The sequence below is a fragment of the Pseudopipra pipra genome, chromosome 17, assembly GCF_036250125.1.
Source record: "Pseudopipra pipra isolate bDixPip1 chromosome 17, bDixPip1.hap1, whole genome shotgun sequence".
Classification (NCBI taxonomy): domain Eukaryota; kingdom Metazoa; phylum Chordata; class Aves; order Passeriformes; family Pipridae; genus Pseudopipra; species Pseudopipra pipra.
The window spans coordinates 14,729,906-14,751,711 of NC_087565.1; the positions used below are offsets into that span (position 1 = coordinate 14,729,906).

Below are 21,806 nucleotides of genomic sequence, written 5' to 3' on the forward strand. Positions count from 1 at the left end.
TGCAGCAGGCTGTGGGGAGAGAGCCGGGCTCTGCCTGCCAGGCTCGCTTGCGTGACAGCCTGCAGACGGGTAGCTGCTGACGGGGGCTGGGTACCTCCTTCAAAGAGTATCCCGCAGAGATGCTCCCGGGTGATGGAGTGTGCTGTGGAGGAGCAGCCAGCCAGGTTGCTGTTTTGCCCAACAGAGGAGGCTTTGCTGGACCACGCAACCCTAATTCAGCTTGCAGAGAGCTGGTGGGGAGGAGCCAGGGAGAGAAGTGTCACTCTTGTGCCGTGTTTTTCTTTCCCCCTCCCCTAACTCTGCCTCTACAGTGTTTTGCAGGCAGTTGTGCTGCCAGCGCTTGTCTCCCCTGTCTGGATCTCCCCGAGTGAGCAGGAGCACCTTTGTAAATCCAGTGGCAGGGAGATGTTTCTGCAGAGTCCCTTATCCATGCAGCCCACAGGAGTGTAGTTCCCTCAGTCCCTCTGGATTGCACCAGACACTCAAGCTTCAAGCTCTGGCAGCTCTGCTGCTGAGACGTGTCTGTGCAGCCCTGGCTGGGAACAGGGATTGATAAGGTAGCAAGACTTAAACAGCACCAGAGGACTGCAGATACGTCTCTCTCTGCTGTTTCTCTCAGAGAAACCGTGTAGGTTGAGCCAAGCAGATAAAGAAGAATGCAGGCTCCAAGTTCTCGTCTTGGTCTGTCCCAGCCAGACCCATGGGTCCTTGACTGCTGCTCACCTGCAGTGTGGATGCATCAGGTAGGGAGGGTGGCTGATGCCTGGGCCATGCTTGTTTGTCCTCGGGTTTGCCGTCTTCCTTGCCAGCAGCAAAGCTGTTGAGGGTGGAGAGTGTTCTGGAGGCTCCTCTAATGGGCAGGTGCTGCCAGGGCCTGGGGCCCTCTGCTCCAGCTTGTCTGGGAAAGCCTGCCAGAGCCCATCAGTCCTAACCTGTCATCTGCTGCTCAGTAGCTCTCCTAGTGACTGGGGCAGGAGTAGCAGTGTAAGGCAGCAAACCTCTTGATAAGCAATGGCCAATACTTATTTCTCTCAGCTGTCTTCAGGCAGATGCAGGCACCCTTGCTGCTTTGGGAATAATTTGTTTGCTTGTCGAGGCTGGTCCCTTACTCCCATCGCAGTGATCCCATTTGGCCTCGCTTTGGACAGTGAGCTGGTGTGAGGCTCCCCAGGCTGTGGGATGGGGCACAGCATGAGATACTGATGCTGTTCCTGTGCGTCTGACCTCAAGCCAGGACTCCATGAGTTCCTGCTGGAGCAGTAGTACTGATGCCTCAGCTCTGCAAAGGCCTGACGTGATGCCTGACCCTGTTACAGAAATTACAATTTTTGATGTTATCCCTGTATGATAGGGAATGGCTTCTGGCTTCTCTCCTCAAGACTTGTAAGGTTTGTTGTCAGGCATGAGACACTGTTCTGTGGTTGAGCCAAGAGCTGCTGCCATGATGATGGCAGGTAGTGGAGGGCAGAGCAGCTCTTGGACAGCCAGGGCTGGACCAGCACCTCTTCCCCTCAGTGAGCTACTCTGCAGCTTATGTGAGGCAGTGGGGTGTCCCCACCACCCCAGAGTGGTGTGTATACTCAAGGACAGCTGCTGACACTGGCATTGGGGTTGGTGTGTGGAGTGAAAGACCAGGATCCTTTGCTTGTGAGACAGGCTTCTGAAAGCTCTCAAGTTGCCCCATTAGCTGGTGCCCTTTGTTGCTGCCTCAGTCTGGCAGGGCTGAGCAGGGCCCTTGTGCTGTGGCTGTGGGAGCTGCCTGCAGTTATTTCTGAGACTGCTCATCAGTCTCTACTGTGACCTCTGCCAGTGTTTCTCAGGGCAGCTTATCACATCCTCAGGTACCAGAGCAGCAAGGCTGTGCTGAGCCACCTGCTGTCCATGAGCCTGGCTTGCTGCTGGCCTGCAGGCCTGAGCAGCGCCTTTGGACCTGGCACTCCTGACTGATCTCTTTTCCTTCAAGCTGTGCCCGAGCACTGGGGAGATGGAGCACTTCCTGAGGTGCTTCAGCAGAGCAGACCTGCTTGTCTGAAAATGAGTGATTTCATGGCGTGGCTGTGCAATTCTTGTCTCTTCTTTATCTCCCTGCCTTCCTGCTTGGCCTTTGGGGCTGCATGTGAAGTGCTGTGCCTGTTTGGGATCTGTATTTCCAAAGAATCCTTCTTGTAATCAAAACCACGGCGGGGGAGGAGAGAAGGGCCACATGATGTTGAGGAGGTGAACAAGGAAGGAAGCGTCACCAGAAGTCTGCTGACATACGGAGGTTGGACACTTCTTGCTGCTTGCTGTGAGACCTTGTCCTTGGCACCTCCCCAGACCCTGAGCCTGCTGTGCTGTGCCAGGTGCTGCTCCTGTGTCTGGGAAGGGGACCCTCAGGCTGCAGGGAGCTGGAAGATGAGTCAGCCAGGTATATTGTACTAGAGCACTTCTCTGGTTTGTAATAAGCAGAGGGGCCCCTAGCCTGAAGTATGGGGCTCCTGTTCCCCTTGAATGTCTTTGATGAACCACCAGAAGAGTTCATCTTCCAGTCTACCTGGTAGGAAAAGCAGCTGATCACTAAATCCAAGAATCATAGAATGGAATGGGTTGGAAGGGACCAACAGTTGCTGTGCTTCAGCAAGTCAGGGGCTCTCACTTCTGGCCTGGGACTTGAGTATCCAAGAGACCTGCTGAGAAGCAAATATGTTCCCTTTGCTGGATTTTTATGCCTTCACTGAGATGTGGCATGTATGTGCAGGGTGCCGAGTGGCTTGGTTGTGTAAGTGAATGTTTGCCATGCGTGTGAGCTGAAAATCAGGATTGAAATGTATCGTGTGCAGTCTCCTCTGGAGATACTCAAAACCTGCCTGGACACGATCCTGTACAACCTGCTTGAGGTAAACCTGCTTTAACAGGGGGCTTGGGTGAGATGATCTCAAGAGGTCGCTTTGAATTCCAGCAATTCTGGGACTGTGTGGTGGCACACATCAACTTACAAGTTTACAATGCCCAAGGCTGCTTCAAGCTTCTTCTCTTTGCTGCAGCAGCTTTGGAGGGACTTTGGTGCAGAATTCCTATTTAGAAAGGGAAAAGAAAGAGTGCAGGTTTTCCAAATGAGTTATCGCCAATGTTTCTGACACATAAGTGGACATGCCCACAAGGACCTGTGGGTGCCTCTTTCCTTAATGAGGTGGTTTGTGAGCATTGCTTGTTCCTTGAATCCCATCTCCTCTTGCGCTTGGAGAAAGCCACATGCCCCTTTTGTTTATCCTTCTGAAGAGCATCACTAAGGACTTGGTGGTGGGGTGTTGATTTTTGTTTTAACTGCAGTCATTGTTTCCTGGCTGCAGTTTATTTGTACAGATAAAATCTGAGCTTTTTCCCCTTTGAAGAAGGCAGCCACCTGCCTCACACAGGCAGCTGAACATGGAACTGTACTGCAGGGATGTGCTCTAATAAAGTAAAAAAATTTGCTGCTGCACTGCATAAGGAGTGTTCTTGGGCAAATGCCATTAGTTTCTGCAGATGCTGAGGCCTCTGCTCTGTTTGTGGCCCTGTTGACTGTTGGTTACAAGCCTATGGATGTGACCTGGGGCAACAGACAGGGCTGTGCTCATGCCTGCCCTGGGGCTGAGTTGGCCTCAGGAGAGCTTCTCAGCTGCAGCTAAGGCAGGTACAGAGGGGTTAGGGGGCCTGGGGACATCTGAGCTGTCAGAGAAGAGAGAGTAGGACAGGGCTTGAAGATAATGCAGAGCCTGGAATACAGGACTGCGTTCAGAGCTGCCGACTCCCACCTTCCTCACCATGCTGCAGATGAGATTTCCTGTCAGGAAATGAAAGTTGCTCTTTGGATAAAGGCTATGAATAAAACTTTCTTTCTGAAGTGCCTTGTTGTGTCCGTGACTGAGGAGCTGTTGGAGCATCTGTTCCTGTTGAGACATAGAATTCTTGAAGAGATATTGGTGGAAGTCTTTAATGGGACAATGCCAGATATTGTACTCAGAGATTGAACTTCATATGTCTGAAGTCATCTGTGGGCCTGGTCCTTGGTGGTGGTTTTGAGGATATCTTGGGAGCACATGCAGGAGCACATAAGGAGAGGGAAGGGCTGAGAGAAGTCTGGATGTGTCCCCACGGGAAAGATGGGGTAGCCTGACTCTGCTATATGCATTACTGGTTTTGGAGGCTGTTCCCCAGGTTGTTGTGAACCATAGAATCATAGTAGTTTAGAAAAGGCCTTTAAGATCATTAAGCCCAATTGTAAACATAGCACTGCTGAAGTCACCACTCAACCATGTCCCTAAGTGGCACACTCACACATCTTTTAAATCCTTCCAGGGATAGTGACTCCACCACTGCCCTGGGCAGCTGTGCCAGGGCTGGACAACCCTTTTGGTAGAGAAATTTTCCCTGATGTCCAACCAAAACCTCCCCTGGTGCAGCTTGAGGCCATTTCTTGCTACCAGGTAGAAGAGCCCACCTGGCTCCACCCTTCTGTCAGGGAGTTGTACAAAGCAAGAAGGTCCTCCCTGAGCCTCCTTTTCTCCAGGCTGGGCCCCTCCAGCTCCCTCAGATGCTTCTCACCAAACTTGTGCTCCAGACCCTTCCCCAGCTCCGTTCCCTTCTCTGGACATGCTCCAGTCCTTCAGTCTCATGAGGGTCACTTCCTTGTCATGAGGGTCCCAGCACTGAACCAAAGCTCCATCCCCCTGCATTGTTCCTCCCAAAGTACTCGTCCTGTTGGGACCCTGAGAAGTGGTCCTGTTTGACTGATCCTCACCTATGTGTATGTGTTATGTTAAAGGGAGGACACCTTTTTGTTGGGTATTTTGGTGATCAAGGAACTTACATTAGCCCAGCCCATTTTGGGGATGCAAAGAACCAATGGGAATTTGAGATGTGAGAGCCCACCAGCAGAGTCTCCTAAAAGACGAGTGGGACATCAGCTGAGAGCAACTTGGATGGTGCAGATGTGTCTTATTGCTTGCTCTTGGAATACATAACCTGTGGGCACAGTCCTTTTCTGCTTGTTAACGCGTGCTATGCTTTCAGCTCTCTGGCTGTGGAGACCGTTGGTTTTGTGGGCCAGTCTAATTACAGCTCATTCCCACAAGATATGTTTTAATGTAATTCAGTCTTAGGTGGTGTTGGTGCTCTCTGTGATGAAGCTCCTTTGTGCAGCTGGAATAATCCTTGTCTAGCTCTCACTGTTTTGCAGTGCAAATCTGTGCAGTGCCTCAGGCTGGCTCTTTTTAAGGTTTCAACAAGAACGGGTGTTGTTTTTAAGAAAGAGGTTACAGAAAAAGGCAAAATCTGATCTTTTACCTGTCCTTGTAAAAATTCAGTGAGCCTCAGCACAGCATCAGCCTCTGAAAACAAACATTTGATTTTTAAAAGTTCTGTTTGTCGCTGTGCTCTATTCCCTTTGCACCTCTGTGAAGGAGGGCAGGAGCCTGACGCCATCGCAGGCTTTGTCTTGCCTTAAATGGAGAAGTGTCTGTCTCTGAAACCTCGTCCTCATTCTCCTGCTGAGCCTGAGACACAGAACCCCAGGTATTGCACAGGCATTGCACAGGTAAAAATTTCTCCCATCCCAATTGTCTTGGCAGCTACCTTCCAGCCCCACTCCCATGGCAGCTCTTATCCTTCAGTCCTGTCCCTAGCCTGCCGTTTCTTGGGAAGGGGTGGACATGGCCCTGAAGCCATGCATGGGTCTCCAGGTGTTTCCTTCTGGCAGCCCCTTTCCAGCTCTGCTCTGCCTGCAGCTCCAGGCTGTTCTCAACCTTAGCTCTCTCCTTTTGGGGAAGCTCTAGGGAAGGCTGCTGAGCCATTTTCCAGACCAAAGGTTTCTCTAAGCCCCAGCCTCTGTAGAGGCCCCCACTTTGCCTTGGCAGCCCATAGCCATCCACGTTCCAGTTTTATTTCAAGACTTCCTCTGTCCATCAGTGTCACCCTGACCCTAATTTTGTAGCTGAACCTTTTGACAGTCAAAGTGCAGCTCTAGGCTTTGTCCCTCTCTCCACCCTAACCCTGGCTCTAGCTCTCATATTCCACAGAACAATTGGAAAGGCCTTACAGCCATTGGATGAAAACTGACCCAGCCCAGCTGTCCTGCCAGCCCCTGTTTGGATGTTGAAGTCCCAGCTCAGCTGTAAGTTCTGTTTTCACTCAACCCTTTTATTTTTTGTGAAGAACTAGAGGGAAGACCCCTAAACCATGGCTCACACCAAAGCTTTCGCTCAGCCCAGGACTCTGAGCTGTTCTCACTTACCTTTGGCAGCCCTTTTCCAGTTTTGCTCCAGCAGATGGGTCAGGCATTCTGCTTCTGAGCCTGACCCCTCGTTTGCCTGTGGGCTGTAAAGAAGGGATGTAAGGGAGGGCCCCCAGCCATTTCTTGGCTAAAGGTGTCTCCCACATGGGTCTCTTGGCAGCCCCTCTCCCCAGGTGTGGTGTAGCCTTTCCTTTCAGTCCAGACCCTGGCCTTGGGAGCTGTTTTCCAGCTGAGCTCTAGGAGAAGCCTCTGAGCCATTTCCCAGCCCAGCCCCTTTACCTTTTGGCAGTCTCTTTCCAGCCCCATATGAGCTCTAGGCTTTTTCTGACCCTGACCCTGGTTTTCCAGCTGAGCCTTAGCCAAGTCCCCCAGCCTTTTTCCTGATGAAGGCTTTCTCCCAAGTGAGGCCTTGTGCAGCCCTTGCTTTACTTGGGTGAGCCCTGCCTTGCCATTCTGCCTCTGCACCTCTGGGTTTTCTTTTTCTTAGCCATAGCCATGATTTTCCTGAGAAGCCATAGAGGAGTCTCCTACCAGTTACCTGGACCAGTGTTTTCCCCCAGCCCAGCACTCTTGGAAGCTGCCAGGTACTTTTGCATCCCCTTTGCAGCCCTGCTTGAGAACGCACACAGGATCACTCTTGAGGAGAAAAGACAACACAGAAAGAATCGTGTCTTGCCGATACCACCTAAGGAGTCCTTCTGCTGTGCCTTTTGCAACCAGACTTGTCTATCTCGTATCGACCTTTTTAGCCACCAGCGCGCTTGTAGCAGGTGTGAGTAGAGCCCTTCCCAAATCTTCGTTCGCGAAGCCCGGCCATGATGATGTAGCTCTGGACTTTATTTGTCTCAGCACTATCCCAACCCTTATCTCACGGCCAAGGTCATTCTTGAGGAATGTGTCTGCAAGCCCAGGTCTTTTAGCACCCCCCACTTTCTTCTTGTGAGCCCTTTCTGGCCCCTCTCAAGCTATGGGTTTTGGCTTTCCTTCACCCTAGTCTTAATTTCACATCTGAAGCTCAGCCACGAGGCTTCTCCCAAGCCAGGTGTTGTGGCAGTTCCCACTGTGCTCCGGCGGTGCAGTTCCAGCTCCACTCCCCTGGCTGTCCTGTGCCTCTGGAAGGCCTGTTCCCCAGGCTTGCCCGTGACGCAGAACAGAGTTGTGGTTAGCTGGGGTTCCTTAAAATGTTTTGTGCAAATTTCTGTTGTTTTTTTTTTTTAAAGTCAGAAATCTGCTGTTTCAAAGTCGAAACAGACAGGGACTGTGCAATATGAACTTGTTTCCCTTTTCCCCTTCCTTCTCGTTTGCTCTGTGGGAATACCGAGCCTGTTGAAGGATATGGATGCTAGCACACACAGGCTGCTCCTTTCCCAGTTTTGCATCCAGGCTTTGGATTTGGAGTCTGGTGTTGCTGCTAGCACGCAACCTTGGTGGGCATTATTTTTCTTGTGGAATAGCTGCCCACAGAAGTTCAGTTAGTAGTGCTTGTGCAACCTTCACTGAAGCATTTTCAGGTTTTCGAGTGTTTCCTTTAAATATCCTCTTGAGTTGTGAGGTGGTATGGTTGAAATGCAGCCAAGGCCATGAGCACCTCAGACCTCAGGCTCCAGGAGAGGGGGAGAGGTGCTGCTCTGAGAGGTGGGCAGCAGATGCTCCTGCTGCTGCCCAGGTGTGGAGGCGCTACTGCCCTGGAGCTGCCGTAAAGGACTTCTTTATGGGCAGAATCAGTTTTTCAGCCTATAAAACAGTTTTGGGGCTCTTGTGTGGCCCTTAAAGGTAGCTTGCACAGATTTGAAGGAAAAGGAGCCAACAGCAAGTTGCTAAGTGCCTGTGACAAGGGGTATGAGCTCCGATCCAGGCTGCCCCTTGGAGTGTGGGCAGCAGTGCCATGTGCCCCTTGCACTGGGGCTGGTCTGCACCCACTCCCTGCTGCTCTGTGAGGAGGGGTGGGAGATGTCAGGACTGAGCCTCTGGTGAAAAGTCTGCATCTTTTATATTTTCCTAGGGTAAAACTGCAGCCTCTGAATCTGGAAAATTGTTTCAAAAAAGCAAGTCTGAAGTTTAAACCCTCTTAGAAACCTTTTCCTTTTTTGGGATAAGCAGCATCTTGAAAGAGGGTAACAAACTGTGAGCCCTTCCTCCCACTGGGCTGGGTTTCTAGCACCCTGCCTCCCCTGACCCAACAGTGCTCCTAAAAAGCTGAAAATAGTTGGTACTTCCCATCCCTGGGGCAATTATTTGATCCTCTGCAGCTGATCTGAGCTATTCTCAGAGCCAACAGCTGGCCCGGGCAGGCTCCTGGGCTGGGGGCTGTGCACCCCCAGAACCCAGGCTGGGTTCTGTAGCCCTCTCCGGTGAGTGGGGTTGTGGTCCTGTTAGGAGCCCTCAGTGCAGGGCTGCCCGTGGGGGGGTCCACTCCTGCAGCCCATGTCCCCTCCTGTGCAGAATCACCTGTGCTGCAGATCCCAACTGAATTGCATCTGTGAGCGAACTGCACACAGAGCTCACTGTCATTGTCACACAAGGTGATGAGATGAGTATTAGAATTATTTGTTCTTCTGCAGTAGTTTTAAATACTGACAGTTTTGGATGCAGTGTTAGTGTCTCTCTGGGAGCTTTGTGCAGCTGGAGTGGATTCATCAGGATTTCCTTCTAGAAGCTCTTAGCCTGCAGGTGAGGAGGTGTGTGTTGCAGCAAGATCTGCCCAGTCAGACTGAAGCAGCAAAACAATGAATGCTGCTTGCTGTGATTACAGACCACTAGCTATGCCCTATGTTAATTTAATTAATGTTAGAGAATATTGTTTGAAACGTTTTTGTCTTTAGTTTCAAAACCTGGCCAAAAATATACATATCTCATTAAATCAGGGGCTTTGAGAGTGCTGTGGGATATGTCTGAGGTTATCTGAGATCTGTTTGGTGGGCCAAGGGGGACCTTGAAGAGCTGCTGTTTTCACCCCTTGCACAAGCTGCAGGCACGCTAGCAGCATAACTACTTTTGCAAACCATATACTAAAAATTCTTTGATGTCCTGTGGCAGGTTGTCTTAGAGGTTACCTGTTTCTAGCACTGTGAGTTACGATGCCTGTTAGAGCCTTGCACTCACAGGGGTGTTGCAGGGTCTCTCTGTGGGCCTCACATGCCACTGCAGGTGTGGCAGACGCTGCAGGTGGGGGCCTGTGGAGACACGAGGGTGTGCTCAGAGGGTGCTGCACACGTGCCTGTCACCCAGCCTGCCATGGCCCGAGGGCTTCTCATGTCTGGTGGTAACAGTGATATTTCAGATGTGTTCAGCTCTTCAGGTGAATGTGGGCTTGAGAAAAAAAGTCTGCTGGTCAGCCTGATGCTGGGTAGTCAGACTCCCAGAGGGGCTGTGAAATGTTTCCCGGGCTGGCCCTTGCTCTGGGCAGGCAACGTGGCCAGAGATGCGCTTCCAGAGGCTTGGTAAAAAGTCAGGGATACTTTCTCACTTGAGAGACAGCTCAGCACAGGGGAGAAAAAAGGCTGGAAGCTGTTCTTGATGGGACTGGGGACCTCCTCTGGGCAGTGTACTCTAAAGTGAGGTATGGTGGATCCCAGCATCCCCCATCCTGGACAAACATCTGAGATCTGGAGAGGAGCTTTTCCTTAGGGACTGGCACAGACTCCTCTGAGCCTTCCCCCGCCTCCTGAATTTGCCCCATTTGCTCAGTCATGCCAGCCCTTGGAAGCATTGGGTGTGCTGTTGAACTGCTGATCACTACAAGCAGAGCTCTGTCTTGGATTTTCCTGGGGGTTGAGTGCAGAAAGGAGAGTGCCATGTTATCTCCAGCTTCAGTCCTCTCTGACCTCAGGCTGGCCTTCCCTGAAGTGCAGCCCCTGGCATGCAGAGCAGCAGTGGAGGTGGTGTCCAGCATGTGAGGCATTCCTCCTGCTTTTGCACCCTGGGCTGCCTCTCTGATCTTTTTATCCTCCTATATAGGATATAAATATAGGTATAATCTAAAATAATAGGAAGACAGAAGCAAGGTAGGTGCAGAAAAGCAGGCTTCCTGTTCCAGCACTGGCCCTCACGGGAGCTTGGGACAGAGCTGCGAGAGGAGGGTCTCCGAAGCACAGAGGAACAGGGACGTGCTGTGTGACATATGAACAGCCCCAACAGGAGCTTTGGTGTTGAATAGTGCCATAGCTTGGCTTTTGGAAGATGTCTGGGCAGAGGGAATGTGTACTCAGGCTGGAATGTCAGCTGGGCAGCGAATTTCAAGGGAACATGGTGGTTTAGAACAATGAAGGAAGGTGCAAGGAGAACTGCAGCCCATGTGGACTTGCCTGTCAGGGTATTGTCTGAGCACCTACTGCTTCATTTCCATGCTTCAGAGCTTTTTATGAGCCAGGAAGGATATGTTGCTTGTGTAGCTGTAAAATCCTTGCCTGGCATGTGTGAGACTGTTCGGGAGACTCACCATTTTGTTTGCAGAAGTGCACTCAGCTGTGGGGCGCTGAAAGGATCTGTGGGGCAGCCAGGACAGTGATAGGAAGGTGCTGCAGGCAGCAGGGCGGAGTGGGACCCTGAGCTGTTGGGGCTACCTCTTTTGAGCAAGCAAGTCATACAACCATGAGTCCTGCCAAGATCCTGCGCTTGGGATGTGCTGTTGTGCTTGGAGTTGAATCTAGCTACCCGGTACTTGGGTGCTGGATGCTTGGTACCTGCTCCTGCCATGTGCAGAAGGGTGTACCAGCTGCTCCAGAACATCTCCTAGCTCAGCTTCATGTGAGCGCTCACGTTCTCCTGGGTGGCTCTCTGCGGGCCAGGTGCCGGAGTCTGATGGTGGTGTAGCACTGCACGTACAAATGGAGTCCTTGGTGCTCTGTTTATGATACCCAGCACATGCATCAGTCATGGGTTGTACTTGAGGGTGAGTGCACAAGTGTGCATTTTGTTTGCTCAGAGCTAGATTTTCAGCAGATGGTGTCGAGCAAGCAAGAAATTGGATGCTTTGGGGTAGAGACATGTTGTATGGTGGAAAGTCTGGAAAGGCGCTTTGGCTTTTGTGCCAGCATCCACCTCTCCTTCTGACATGCAACAGGACGTAGGCAAAGGCAGTCTGTCTTTCCATCAGGTATGATCTTGAAAAACATCCTCAGTGGGGGCCCATCTGTGATGTCTTTGTCCTGGGCAGTCCCTGGGGCTGCTCATGGCTGTTCTGAAGGGCAGTGCTAACTCCCGAGTGCTGTGGGCTCAAAATGTTGTGTTCCTGTGTCCCTGCTCACATGGATGAGTTAATGTGGTACATGGGTGCTGGGTGGCACATACCAACCAAGGCTCTGCGCTCCTGAGACTCCAGCTCAGATGCCACTGTGGCTAAGCCAGGCCAAGAGGACTAGCTCACACATGCCTTTGGGTATATCCCTGTTACCACTTTAGGACTTTATTCCTTTTCCTTCATTTGTTGACCTCCTCCCACAGACTAGGCAGGTGTGTTTCTGCAATGCCTGTTCAAAGTTCTCCTCGAACCCTGGAGATCTTTCTCTTTACAGGCTGATTAGTCAGAGCCACTGTGACTTTTCCGTGCCCTTGCTCTCAGCTCGTTTTCAGCACCTCTTTTTCTCCTCCACCTGAAGATCATATTGAGAAGATCTTCTCCCATTTCTGAGGGAAAATGGAGGTGAACCACTCTGCAGGACGTGTCCTGACGGAGCTGCATGCACAAATGAGATCAAGGGTCACTCCTCGCAGTGAGCTGTGGTTGCTGTCACAGATGCTCGAGGACGGATGTTGGGACTGCGTGGCAGGAGCACTGTGTGTGTCCGCAGGATACTGGGAGCACATGACCCACGTGTTAGCAAGCCTCAGCCTCTGAACTAGGAAAATCAGAAGAGCCACTCTTGTGGGAATGATGGTAAAAGAAGGAGAACACATGATCACTGCCTGGTCTTGGGTTGGTGTTTGCTCAGTTGTGGAATTTCTGATGTTTTTGGCTTCTGCACAGATGCTGCAACTCCTGGAGGAGCCCAGGCTGGAGTGACAGGAAATACTGGCATGATGTGGACTCAGTCTGGTATAGGGATGGCTTCTGCTTTCAGAACAATAAAAATAAATCCAAGGGAGTAGGATAGTAACCTGATGTGCCTCAGATTGTGTAACCCTAAACGTCATTGCTAGCAGCAGATGCTGTGCAGAGGCCGTGCCATAGCAAGTTGGGCTGCTCATGGAGAGGGACAAAACACAGCGTTCAGCACTGCTCTGCTTGTCTATTGAAATGCAACAATCCAGTCCCCAGTGCATGGTCATCCTGCCAGCATGTGCCATGGTGGTGTGCTCGTGACATATGTGCAGTGCCCGGCACCGGGGGCTTGCCGAGGAGGCTGTACCACCACCTCATGAAGGAGGACTTGCCCTTGGCTGCTGACAGCGCTGGTACCTGCCTGGTGCAGGGATGTTGCAGGCTGGCAGCGCAGGGGTGGGACGTGTGTCAATTAAAAAGCATAAAAAGGCATAAAAATTTGAGCATGGAGAATGAAAACTCCCCACTTGTAACAGTGGCAATAAAGCTGAATCTAGCAGCCTGGAGCGCTTGCGTGATGTGCTAGTGAGAACATGTTGATCTCCATATGAAAACCATAAGCTTATTTAGAAAATTGGGCTGTCTCATTTGAGATTAGAGTTTCTCTTATAATCTGCAAATACTTAATTAGCATGGAAATGGCTAGTTAAGTGGGTTCTCAGTGCACATAAAGCCACATTCCAGTGTGGTGGTACACCCTAGCAGGTGGTGTGCTTCTCTTCAGGATGCTGGACAAGTTCCTGGCTCTCAGACCAGGCAGAATGATCTGGATACAGCAGGCAAAAGCAGACCACAGCACTGGGCAGACATGAATGTGTCCCTTTCCTCCTGTCCAGCTTGTCCCCTAAGAGATGGTGGCAAGAGCTGTTTGCTCCACAGGATTATGAACAGTACAATGTTTAAAATGCCCCAGGTTCCCTGGTGTCTGGAGTCACAGCTGGCCACAGTAACTGTGGCCCCTGCCAGCACAGAGCTTAATGGAGCCTTCCACAGGCCAGAATGGCATGTCATCCTGGGAGCTGGAGCAGGGCCCTGCGAGGCCCTGGGGTGCTGCCATCCTCTCATGGTACCCTGTCTGCAGCCAGCTCTGAGTGTGGAGACCAGGGGCTCTCTCCTGACACTTGCAGGGACTTTGCAGGGCCTCTCCTTGGACTTGAATGACTTTGCACGTGGTTGGAGTGGGTATCTCAGTTAGAATCATTGAATCACTACGGTTGGAAGAGACCTTTAAGATCAACTGTCCACCCAGCACTACCACTGTAACCACTAAACCACATCACCCAGCGCCAGATCCAGACGCCTCTTAAACACCTCCAGGGATGGTGAGTCCACCACCTCCTTGGGCAACCTGTTCCAATGCCTGACCATCCATACAGTGAAAAATCTTTTTCTAATATCTAATCTGAATCTCCCCTGTCTCAGCCTATGGCCATTCCCTCTGGTCCTCTCACTGCTGGCACCGTAGGAGAGACTGGCCCCCACCTCATACAACCTCTTGTCAGGGAGTTACAGAGACCAGTGAGGTCCCCCTGAGCTTGCTCTTCTCGAGACTAAATAAACCCAGCTCCCTCCACCATTCCTCATAAGACATGTTCTCTAGATCCTTCACGAGCCTTCTTGCCCTGTGCTGGACACACTCCAGCACCTCAACGTCCTTTTTAAAGTGAGGGGTCCACAACTGAACACAGTACTCGAGGTGCAGCCTCACCAGTGCCAAGTACAGGGGGATGATCACTTCCCTGGTCCTGCTGGCTGTGCTGTTATTGATGCAGACCAAGATGCCATTGACCTTCTTGGCCACCTGGGCATACTGCTGGCTCATATTGAGCTGGCTGTCAACCAGCATCCCCAAGTCCCTTTCTGCCCAACAGTTCTCAAGCACTCCTCCCCCAGCCTGTAGCACTGTGTGGGGTTGCTGTGACCTGGCACTTGCCTTACTGAACCTCATGCAGCTGTCCTTAGCCCACTGATGGAGTGTGTCCAGGTCACTCTGTAGAGCCTTCCTACCCTCGAGCAGATCAAGCAGATCTTGAGGTTAAACTGTCTTCTCTGGATCTAACTGGATCTTCTCTGGATCCCAGCCTTGTTTTATTAAGACATGCACACGCTGGCTTCAGTGCTACGGAAAGACACAGTTGTAGGGTGTGTGTGATACTATTGTGTGCCTGTAATGAGAGGGTGGAGCATGCAGAAGACCTGTCTGCTGCCTTGGGACTGCTGCTGAGCATAGGACTGCCCTGCCATGGGGCTGGCCTGGCCCTGTCCTGGCTTGCTGTGCCAAGCAGCTGAGCTCTGACAGCGATGGGACATAACTGCCTATAATGTCTGGGTAGAGCGTGGTATGTTCAAGGTGATGTACGTGGAAACAGACAGAAGAAGAAAGGTGTATAGATGTTTCCTCCTGGTTCTTTGAGTGAGAGGAAAGTCTGTCTGCTCTGTTTCTGTCTATCTAATGCCGACTGTGGCCTGAGCCAAGCGCTTTCGAGGCACAGTCTGTCCTGGGCTGTGGCCAGTGGTGAGGACTGCTTGACACTTCACTTCCAAGGGCCAGAGTGGCTCTTTTTGTGACTGTGAGCAGCCCTTGCTGCTGAGAGGAGGAGGCACATAGCCTGGTAGCTGCCTCCTGCTGGTGTCAGAGCAGGCACTGTGCAGGGCACCTTCTGGGTTCACTTGTGTCTCCCACAGCTCATTCCTGCATGTGAACCTGAGTAGAAACAAAGGTGTGTGCTGAGAAGTGACCATTCTGCTTCTGTCATGAAAAACCTCCTCCTGTGCTCTGTTCTCCCATGTCCTTTCTTGAACCCGTGCCCTTGTCCCCTCTGGTCCGGATGCTCATTCAGAGCGTGCCAGAGGGCTGGCCAAGAGCTCCTTCTCCCTTGCTTGTGCCAGTGCTGCCAGCCGTGCTTGGCTCGCACGGTACCTGGGCTTCTGCCCTGCCTCTTGTAAACCCCTAAAGCCAGGGGTGGTCTGCAGCCTGCTGCACTCAGGGAACTGCCAAAGGCTTTCCCTGATACTGACTTTAACCTGGGAAAAGTTGTTCATGAGTTGTGTTGCACTCCTAGGGGAAAACAGATACTAGGAATGGGCGGGTAGGTTACCCTGCCCCAGCCTGGTCCAGAGGTGCCCTGGGAAGGAGAACGGCAGGCTGCAGGCAGAGGGCTGCTTTGGCAGTGGGGTCCCGGCTCTCCTTCCTGGGCCAGGAAGAGCCCAGGAACATCCCTGCCCCACACAGCCGATCCTGGGAGCACTGGACCTGCAGCATCACCCAGCTGCCTGCTTGCTGTCCTGGTGCAGAACCTGTGCCTGGCCTCCTGCTGCAGGCGACAAGGCTCATGAAGCAAGGCTAAAGCTCGGTCCCTTGAGCAGCTGGCTCGCAGTGCTGACTGCCCTTCCCTGCCTGCAGCCATTATCCTGCTGGCCCAGTGTCCCCTGCTTGAGATCCTGCCCTAGCTGGAGCACTGGGGCCCTGGGAACGGGTGGGGTGGTGCCAGAACAGCAGCTGATGGGAGCAGAGGCCAGGACTGCAGGACAACCACCAGGGCTGATGGCAGCAGGGCCCTGCAGCTCTTGCTGGGCTCTGGAGGTAACAGAGTTGGGCCACTTGCTCACTGCAGCACCAAGTGTCTTGGTATCCTTCAGCCCTCTTTGGGCAGCTGCAGCTGCCTGTGCTAACACTGTACAGGAGGGACCTGGGCCACTGAATGCGTGTGATCCACAATATATGATTTTTTATTTGACTTTTTTGTTTAAAAATAAAAGTCCTGAAACCCCCGAGCTGAGTGATAGGCCTCTTGTAGGCCACACAACAAGAGACTTCCAGCCTGGGCTAGCCCCATGCTGAGGAACTTGTAGCAAGGTATTTATCTTGACTTTAGCTTGCTGGAAGTTTTGCTGCCATACAGACAATGTATAAGCCTTTCTCCTTCCCTGGTGTTTTGTGGGTCTCAATGAAATGTCTGGTGTGCTCCATGTGGAACCCTCACTCTGCTGGGATGGGATCAGAGGGCCACAAGTGCCCTCTCTGGGCTCACTTTGGCCTTGCCCCGGGCATCGGAGGTGGACAGAGCTGCACTGGTGAGATGCAGCAGTTCGTGGAGGGGTGTGGTTGGATGTACCAATGTCCTGCTCTACTGCCTTGGGAGAATCCTGTGCTGCTGGATCCCATCCTGGTGCTGTCCCCACAGCTGTGTCAGCTGGAGACATGCACAGGCATCATAATGCCAGGTGCCAGGGCTCAGCCTGCAGCCCGGAGGTTGACTGGATGGTGTGAGCTCTGTCCTGGGGCTGGCCTGCAGAAGCCCTCAGTGTCTGCCAAGGGGTGATCCAGGCACTTAGTTAAAAGTGTCAGGGAGCGAATCTTTGGGGCAAGGAAGTAGTGGGGAGAGCTCCCTGAGCACAGAAAGGACACCATGCCTTTACAGGGCTCTAAGGGACCTCACAGCCTTTTGATGATGGAAAGAACAGAAGAAAATTGATTGAGCTCTGGAACAGGCTCCCCAAGGAAGTGGTCATGGCACCAAGTTTGTCTGAGTTCAAGAAACATTTGGACAACACTCTCAGGCACATGGTATTGTTCTCGGGGTGTCCTGCACAGGGCCAGGAGTTGGACTCGATGATCCTGATGGGTCCCTTCCAACTCAGCATATTCTGTAATTCTAAAATCTGTGAGTGAAGGGCTGGGAAGCAGAGCCAGGGCAAGACCAACTCCTGTCCTGGGAGGTGGGAGGGACTGGGTGGGCCCTGGCAGGCCCTACTGGGTGCCAGCTGGGGCTGATGGGGTAAGACCAGTGCACTTGAGTGCTGCTGGCAAGGAGGGGTAAGCTGAGCACCTTGGAGCCTCCTGCAGCACAGAAGCCACCGTGAAAGACAAACCAAACCCAGGTCTCCAACACTTCTGGCTGCAGGCACACCCTTGGGATGGGACTGCTCTCTGCTGGAGCCCAGCAGGATTGTTCTGAGCTGCTGTGGCCACTGAAATCTCTGCCTGGTCCTTTCTGGAGGGCACCTCTGCTGCAGCTGCATGTCTTCCAGCCCTGTGTCCTCTGGGCCCTTCTGGGGCACATTTGGAGCAGTACAGCATGACAGGCTTAGTCATGAGAAAGAAGTCCTGTTCATCCTGTCCACAGATACCATCAAACTCCTCCCTGCTCAGGTGGTGGCACTGGGTGCTTTGCCTTGCTCCCACCAAGCCTGACTTAGAAATGAGCCATGCTGGCCTGGCCCATACCATGTAGCCAGGATCAGAGTTAGAACCCTTTGCCTCTTCTCCTTGGTGTGGTGGGTGTGTGCCATGGACCAGCATCTGCACGCAGAATCAGTCCCCTCATGCTGGCCTAAGCACTGCCCAGCTGTAGGGCCTGTTGGGTTTTGGTAAGGTTTGGGCCTAGCAGGGTGCTCCTGCTGGGGAGGGGAGACATGATGGGGAGTCTCTGGGGCCAGCCTGTGGGCTGGAGGTGGTAGGAGCTGTGCCCTCGTGCCCGGTGAGTCTGACAGCTCATGGCTTGTGGAGTGGGGTTTGCATGGTACAGGAGGGAAAGGAGAGGCAGGTGTTTGTGAGATTTGTGTCTAAAACACTTGTCAAATACTTCAGAGCTCTTTGGCACCCGTTGCTGGCACTGTGGGGCAGACAACTGCTGAGGGTCGGCTGCCCAAAAAGCATCTACTGCTGACAGCTCTGTTGTGTGTGCTGTGGCTGAGGCTGCTGTGGGACGGGCATGGGACTGTGACCTCAGCCTGCCCCCTTGACTGTCACAGCATGTTCATCCTGGGGAGCTGTAGTCCCATCCATCCAGAATTGGTGCTGTTTCCAATGCTGGCCCTGCGTGTGCCCTCTCTGGGGCTGTTCCTGGCCTCCCTAGTGCCACGGCACCGTCAGGAGGAAGGCAGAGAGCCCAGCTTTCTTGTGACTCTGGCAGTGTCCAACCTATGCCCAGTCCCCAGAGGACTCAGGCCTGGGCAGGTGAGTGTCTGCTCACCAGCCAGCCTGGTCCTCAGTGTGAGTGGCAGCCCGTGGAGGGTGTGCTGGGTGCTGTGTCTCTGCGTTTGGGCAGAGCTGCTCCAACCATGCCTGCAGGAAGCTGTAGCCATCGTGGAGAGATGAGCTAAAACGTGCTGCTGGCCAAGCTGGACCACAGCCACCAGTTGCAGGAGCCCTTAGGGAACAGTCTTTTTGTCCCAGAGAGCTGTTGGTGTGCTGCACTCCCACAGACCCCTCATTGATCCCCTCCTCCAGAGGGGGACAGTGTGGGGACCTGGTCAGACAGGCCTCTGGCACTAAGGTGCTGCTGAGAGCTGGGCTTGAAACTGCATCCCCTCTGGCCAGGCCTGTTACGGGGGAGTTGTTTGGGAATCACCCCTGCCTGCAGCCCATCTGCTCCTGTGGGCTGTGAGGTGGGTGCTCATACAGCATCCTCCAGTGCTGCAGGGGCACAGGCCTGAGGACACAGCCAGCCCCAGTGCTGCGCTAGGGCTGCTGCAGCTCGTGGGGAGATGCTGTCTGCCAGCATTTCTCTTGCCCTCCTTGCTTGCCCCATCCTTATCCCCATAGCAGCTCTTCCCTGGTCATGGTCACAGGGCTTGCAGCCTGCCTCAAGCTCCTGCATCCTCTCTGTGTCTCCTTCTGCTGTTATTGCTGCTTGGCAGTGCTTTGTTTATTTACTGTGTCCCCCTGCTTGCTGCAGAGTTTTCGGCATCCAGTAAGTCTCTCAGTGGGGCCTGGGATGTATCTGGGGCTCTGGGGAGTTGGAATGTGTTCTCTGCTAGCCCTGGGTGCGCCACTTCTTGCTGAGACTGTGACTGCCAGGTTGGTCTTGCCCGGTGGGTTTCAGGTAGCACCGAGCTGTGGGGAGATCTGTGGTTGGGCTCCTTGCCGTGGCTCAGCAGAGCAGATGTCCCCAGAGCTGTCCCTGAGAGTGTTTCGCTCTGTCAGCTTTGTTGCTCTGGGCAGCACTGGGGTTGGCTCGGCCTCCTGGAGGGGTGAGTGGAAGGATGGAGGGCCTCAGGTTCACCAGTCTCGTCATTGTGAATTTTTTTTTGTGTTGTGTCTTGCAGAAATAACATTCATCCCAGATTTGATGATAATGAAAATACAGAAAAAAGAAAAGCAGGTTTGTGACCCTCTCTCCTTCTCCCAGCTTAGCTGGCAAGGCTGGGGACCATGTCCTGTGTGCTGTGTGGGAATTGTTGCAGTGGATGGGTGGTGGGAAGGAGGCCAGGGTGGGGAAAGGTTCTTGCATTTCCAGACAAGGTTGTAACTCAGCACCTTGAGATTTCATCTGAGCTGCAACCCAGAGCGGGCCATTGATCAAGGTGGGTTTTGTCTTCAGTAGTGGAAGTGTTCTTGATTTGGTGCTGTCCCCAGTTAAGGAGCAGCCCTTCTTTTGCCTCAAAGCCCATAGTATTGGTTCTTGGTGGTATCTTATTACAAAACCACACATTTGCTGTGATTACAGTTACTATCATGATACCAAAGGACTAACACCAGCTGGGAGGTTGGGGAAGATCATGCCTGGGAGCTGTGTGAGCTTGGCCAGGGAATCTTCTTCCTTTACTCAGAAAAAATTCCATCCCACCAGGCTGCCATTTCTGAATTGCCGCATCAGATCTTAACAACCTGCTGCTCCCAGAGGAGATTTATGAGCCAGTGGTCTCTGTATTAACCATCTGCAGGGGAAGATCCTGACCGTCGGCGCTCTGCTGAGGGGAAAGGACCTGTTACATGTGTGGAGCCTCGCTCTGCCTGCAGGGCTGAAATATTGCTGGAGGTATAAAACAAACTGGTCTGCCCAGAGCTAATTTGTGTCTGTGCTGCTTTTAATGGGAAACCGTTAAATTGAACACAGAGCTAAGGAATAAATCTCTTTGAGAGCATGAGCCGGTACCATTTCTAACCAGCTCTGAAAGCAGCATGTGCTGCTCAGGGCACTCCAGATCACACCACCATGGCAGGGTGATGGGAGGAGGAAGGGAGGGAAGGGTTTGGAAGAGGTGAGTGTGCTGTTCTGGGTTTGCAGCAAAGCAACTGCTGTGGATATTGGAAGGTGTGTGTGGACAGACCCACCAGTACTGTGGGAAGTAGTGAGCTTATCAGTGTGTCCTAAAGATGCTGTGAAAAAGCAGAGCCAGCTTCAAGGTGAGGAGGAGAAGGGGAGTGTGGCAGGTCTTGCATACCAGCACGGCTGGATCGCTCCTGATGGGGCAGGGCAAGGCCTGGAGGAGAGTGAGGTGCTTTAGGGGATGGGTCTGTGATCTCCCTGCTCTGGTAGTGAAGCCCAGGTAAGAAGTCCACACCACTCACTGGGCTAATAATAGCAGGTTTGACTGCTGTGGAAATGTGATTGCTGAGATGATGTGGGTTTTAAGCACAACAGAACCACCTTCCACCAGCATTTGGAGATTCTAGAGGGCTCAACTGCTGAATTGTTTTGTGTAACTGCCCCTGAAGATAAAATCTGTGAGGGAGATAAAGACATGCCAGTGTGAGCAGGGAGGGGTAGAAGTCCAGCTACTCATCTCTTGAGCTCTTGAAGACAGCAGCAGTGTAGGACAATCCTTGCAGCATGTCGCGGGGTGGGCTGCAGTGTTCCCAAGTTTGGCGTTCGGAAGAAAGCCTGGCCAAGCAGGGCTCCTGGGGGCACTGCAGGTTTCTGGTTGCAGTGGTGAAGGGCTCCCTGTCATGCTTAGCAGAGTGGCATTGAAGGCAGAACTAGCAGGAGGTGCCATTCCACATCACTCTGCACACCTGAGCCCAGGAGCTCCCACACCTTGTAAACAGACTTCTCATGGCACCAAGGAGGCTGTTGCCTTCCATTCAGCAGTCTCTGGAGAAAATGAGATGCTTGTGTGGTTCCCAGGGCTCTCAAGGGTCATGCGTTTCCATATGTGTCTCCCTGCCAGCCTCTCACCTGCAGAAGCTCCATGTTGGTTGTCATGTAGGTGTAGGTTCAAGCCCATGGGTGAAAAGGCTGGCAAAATGCTGGCACCCATCATATTGCTGAGGGATGGCAGGAGAGCTGCCAGCTGCCTTTGGGAGCAAGTAATGCATGTCCTCTCTTGCTTTGCCAAGCTGTTGGCTGCCCTAGGCCAATGCCTTGTCATGCCATGTCCACTGCCAGTGGATTGGGAAACCTGGGCTGGAGAGCTGGGCTGTCTGGGAAGGAGCCCCTCTCTGTGCCCCCTTGGTGCCCCCCGCAGCAGTGCCACTCTGCCTGCACAGAGTTCCTGGGCACTGCCAGCTGGTGCACCGTCTGAGGGGCTGTTGTTAGCACAGGCGGGGTCTGTGTTTGCGTGACTCTTCTTCCTTAGTAGGCATGAAAATCTGGTGGATTTGTCACCAAGCTGTGACTAACTTGTGAAACCTGTCACTTGCCTCATGACTTAGGAGTTTTCGTGGCAGGGTGCCTTGTCTGCTGGCAGAGGTGAGACAGGGGTGCCTGGTTACCCCCAAGAGCAGTGACAAGCGATGGATTCCTCAGAGGGCTCAGCAAAACCATCGTTCCCTGGGCTGCCTCTCCTGTC

At 52.8% G+C, this 21,806-nt stretch overlaps 1 protein-coding gene across 14 annotated transcripts in view; it reads left to right on the forward strand.

Annotated features, from left to right (window-relative positions):
- Positions 1–21,806, forward strand: part of CHD6 (chromodomain helicase DNA binding protein 6) — an 89,504-nt gene that overhangs the window by 13,011 nt on the left and 54,687 nt on the right. For 3 of the 14 annotated variants that reach the window (XM_064674394.1, XM_064674393.1, XM_064674395.1), the window contains exon 2: positions 19,341–19,396. The exons of 3 other annotated variants lie outside the window; for them this stretch is intronic. In XM_064674394.1, the coding sequence (XP_064530464.1) occupies positions 19,364–19,396 (33 nt within the window). In that variant the 5' untranslated portion in view covers positions 19,341–19,363. Of the gene's footprint in view, positions 1–17,823; positions 19,397–19,958; positions 20,054–21,806 lie in introns of those variants that run through there. 8 more of the 14 variants (XM_064674388.1, XM_064674389.1, XM_064674387.1 and 5 more) reach the window with 5 other exon arrangements.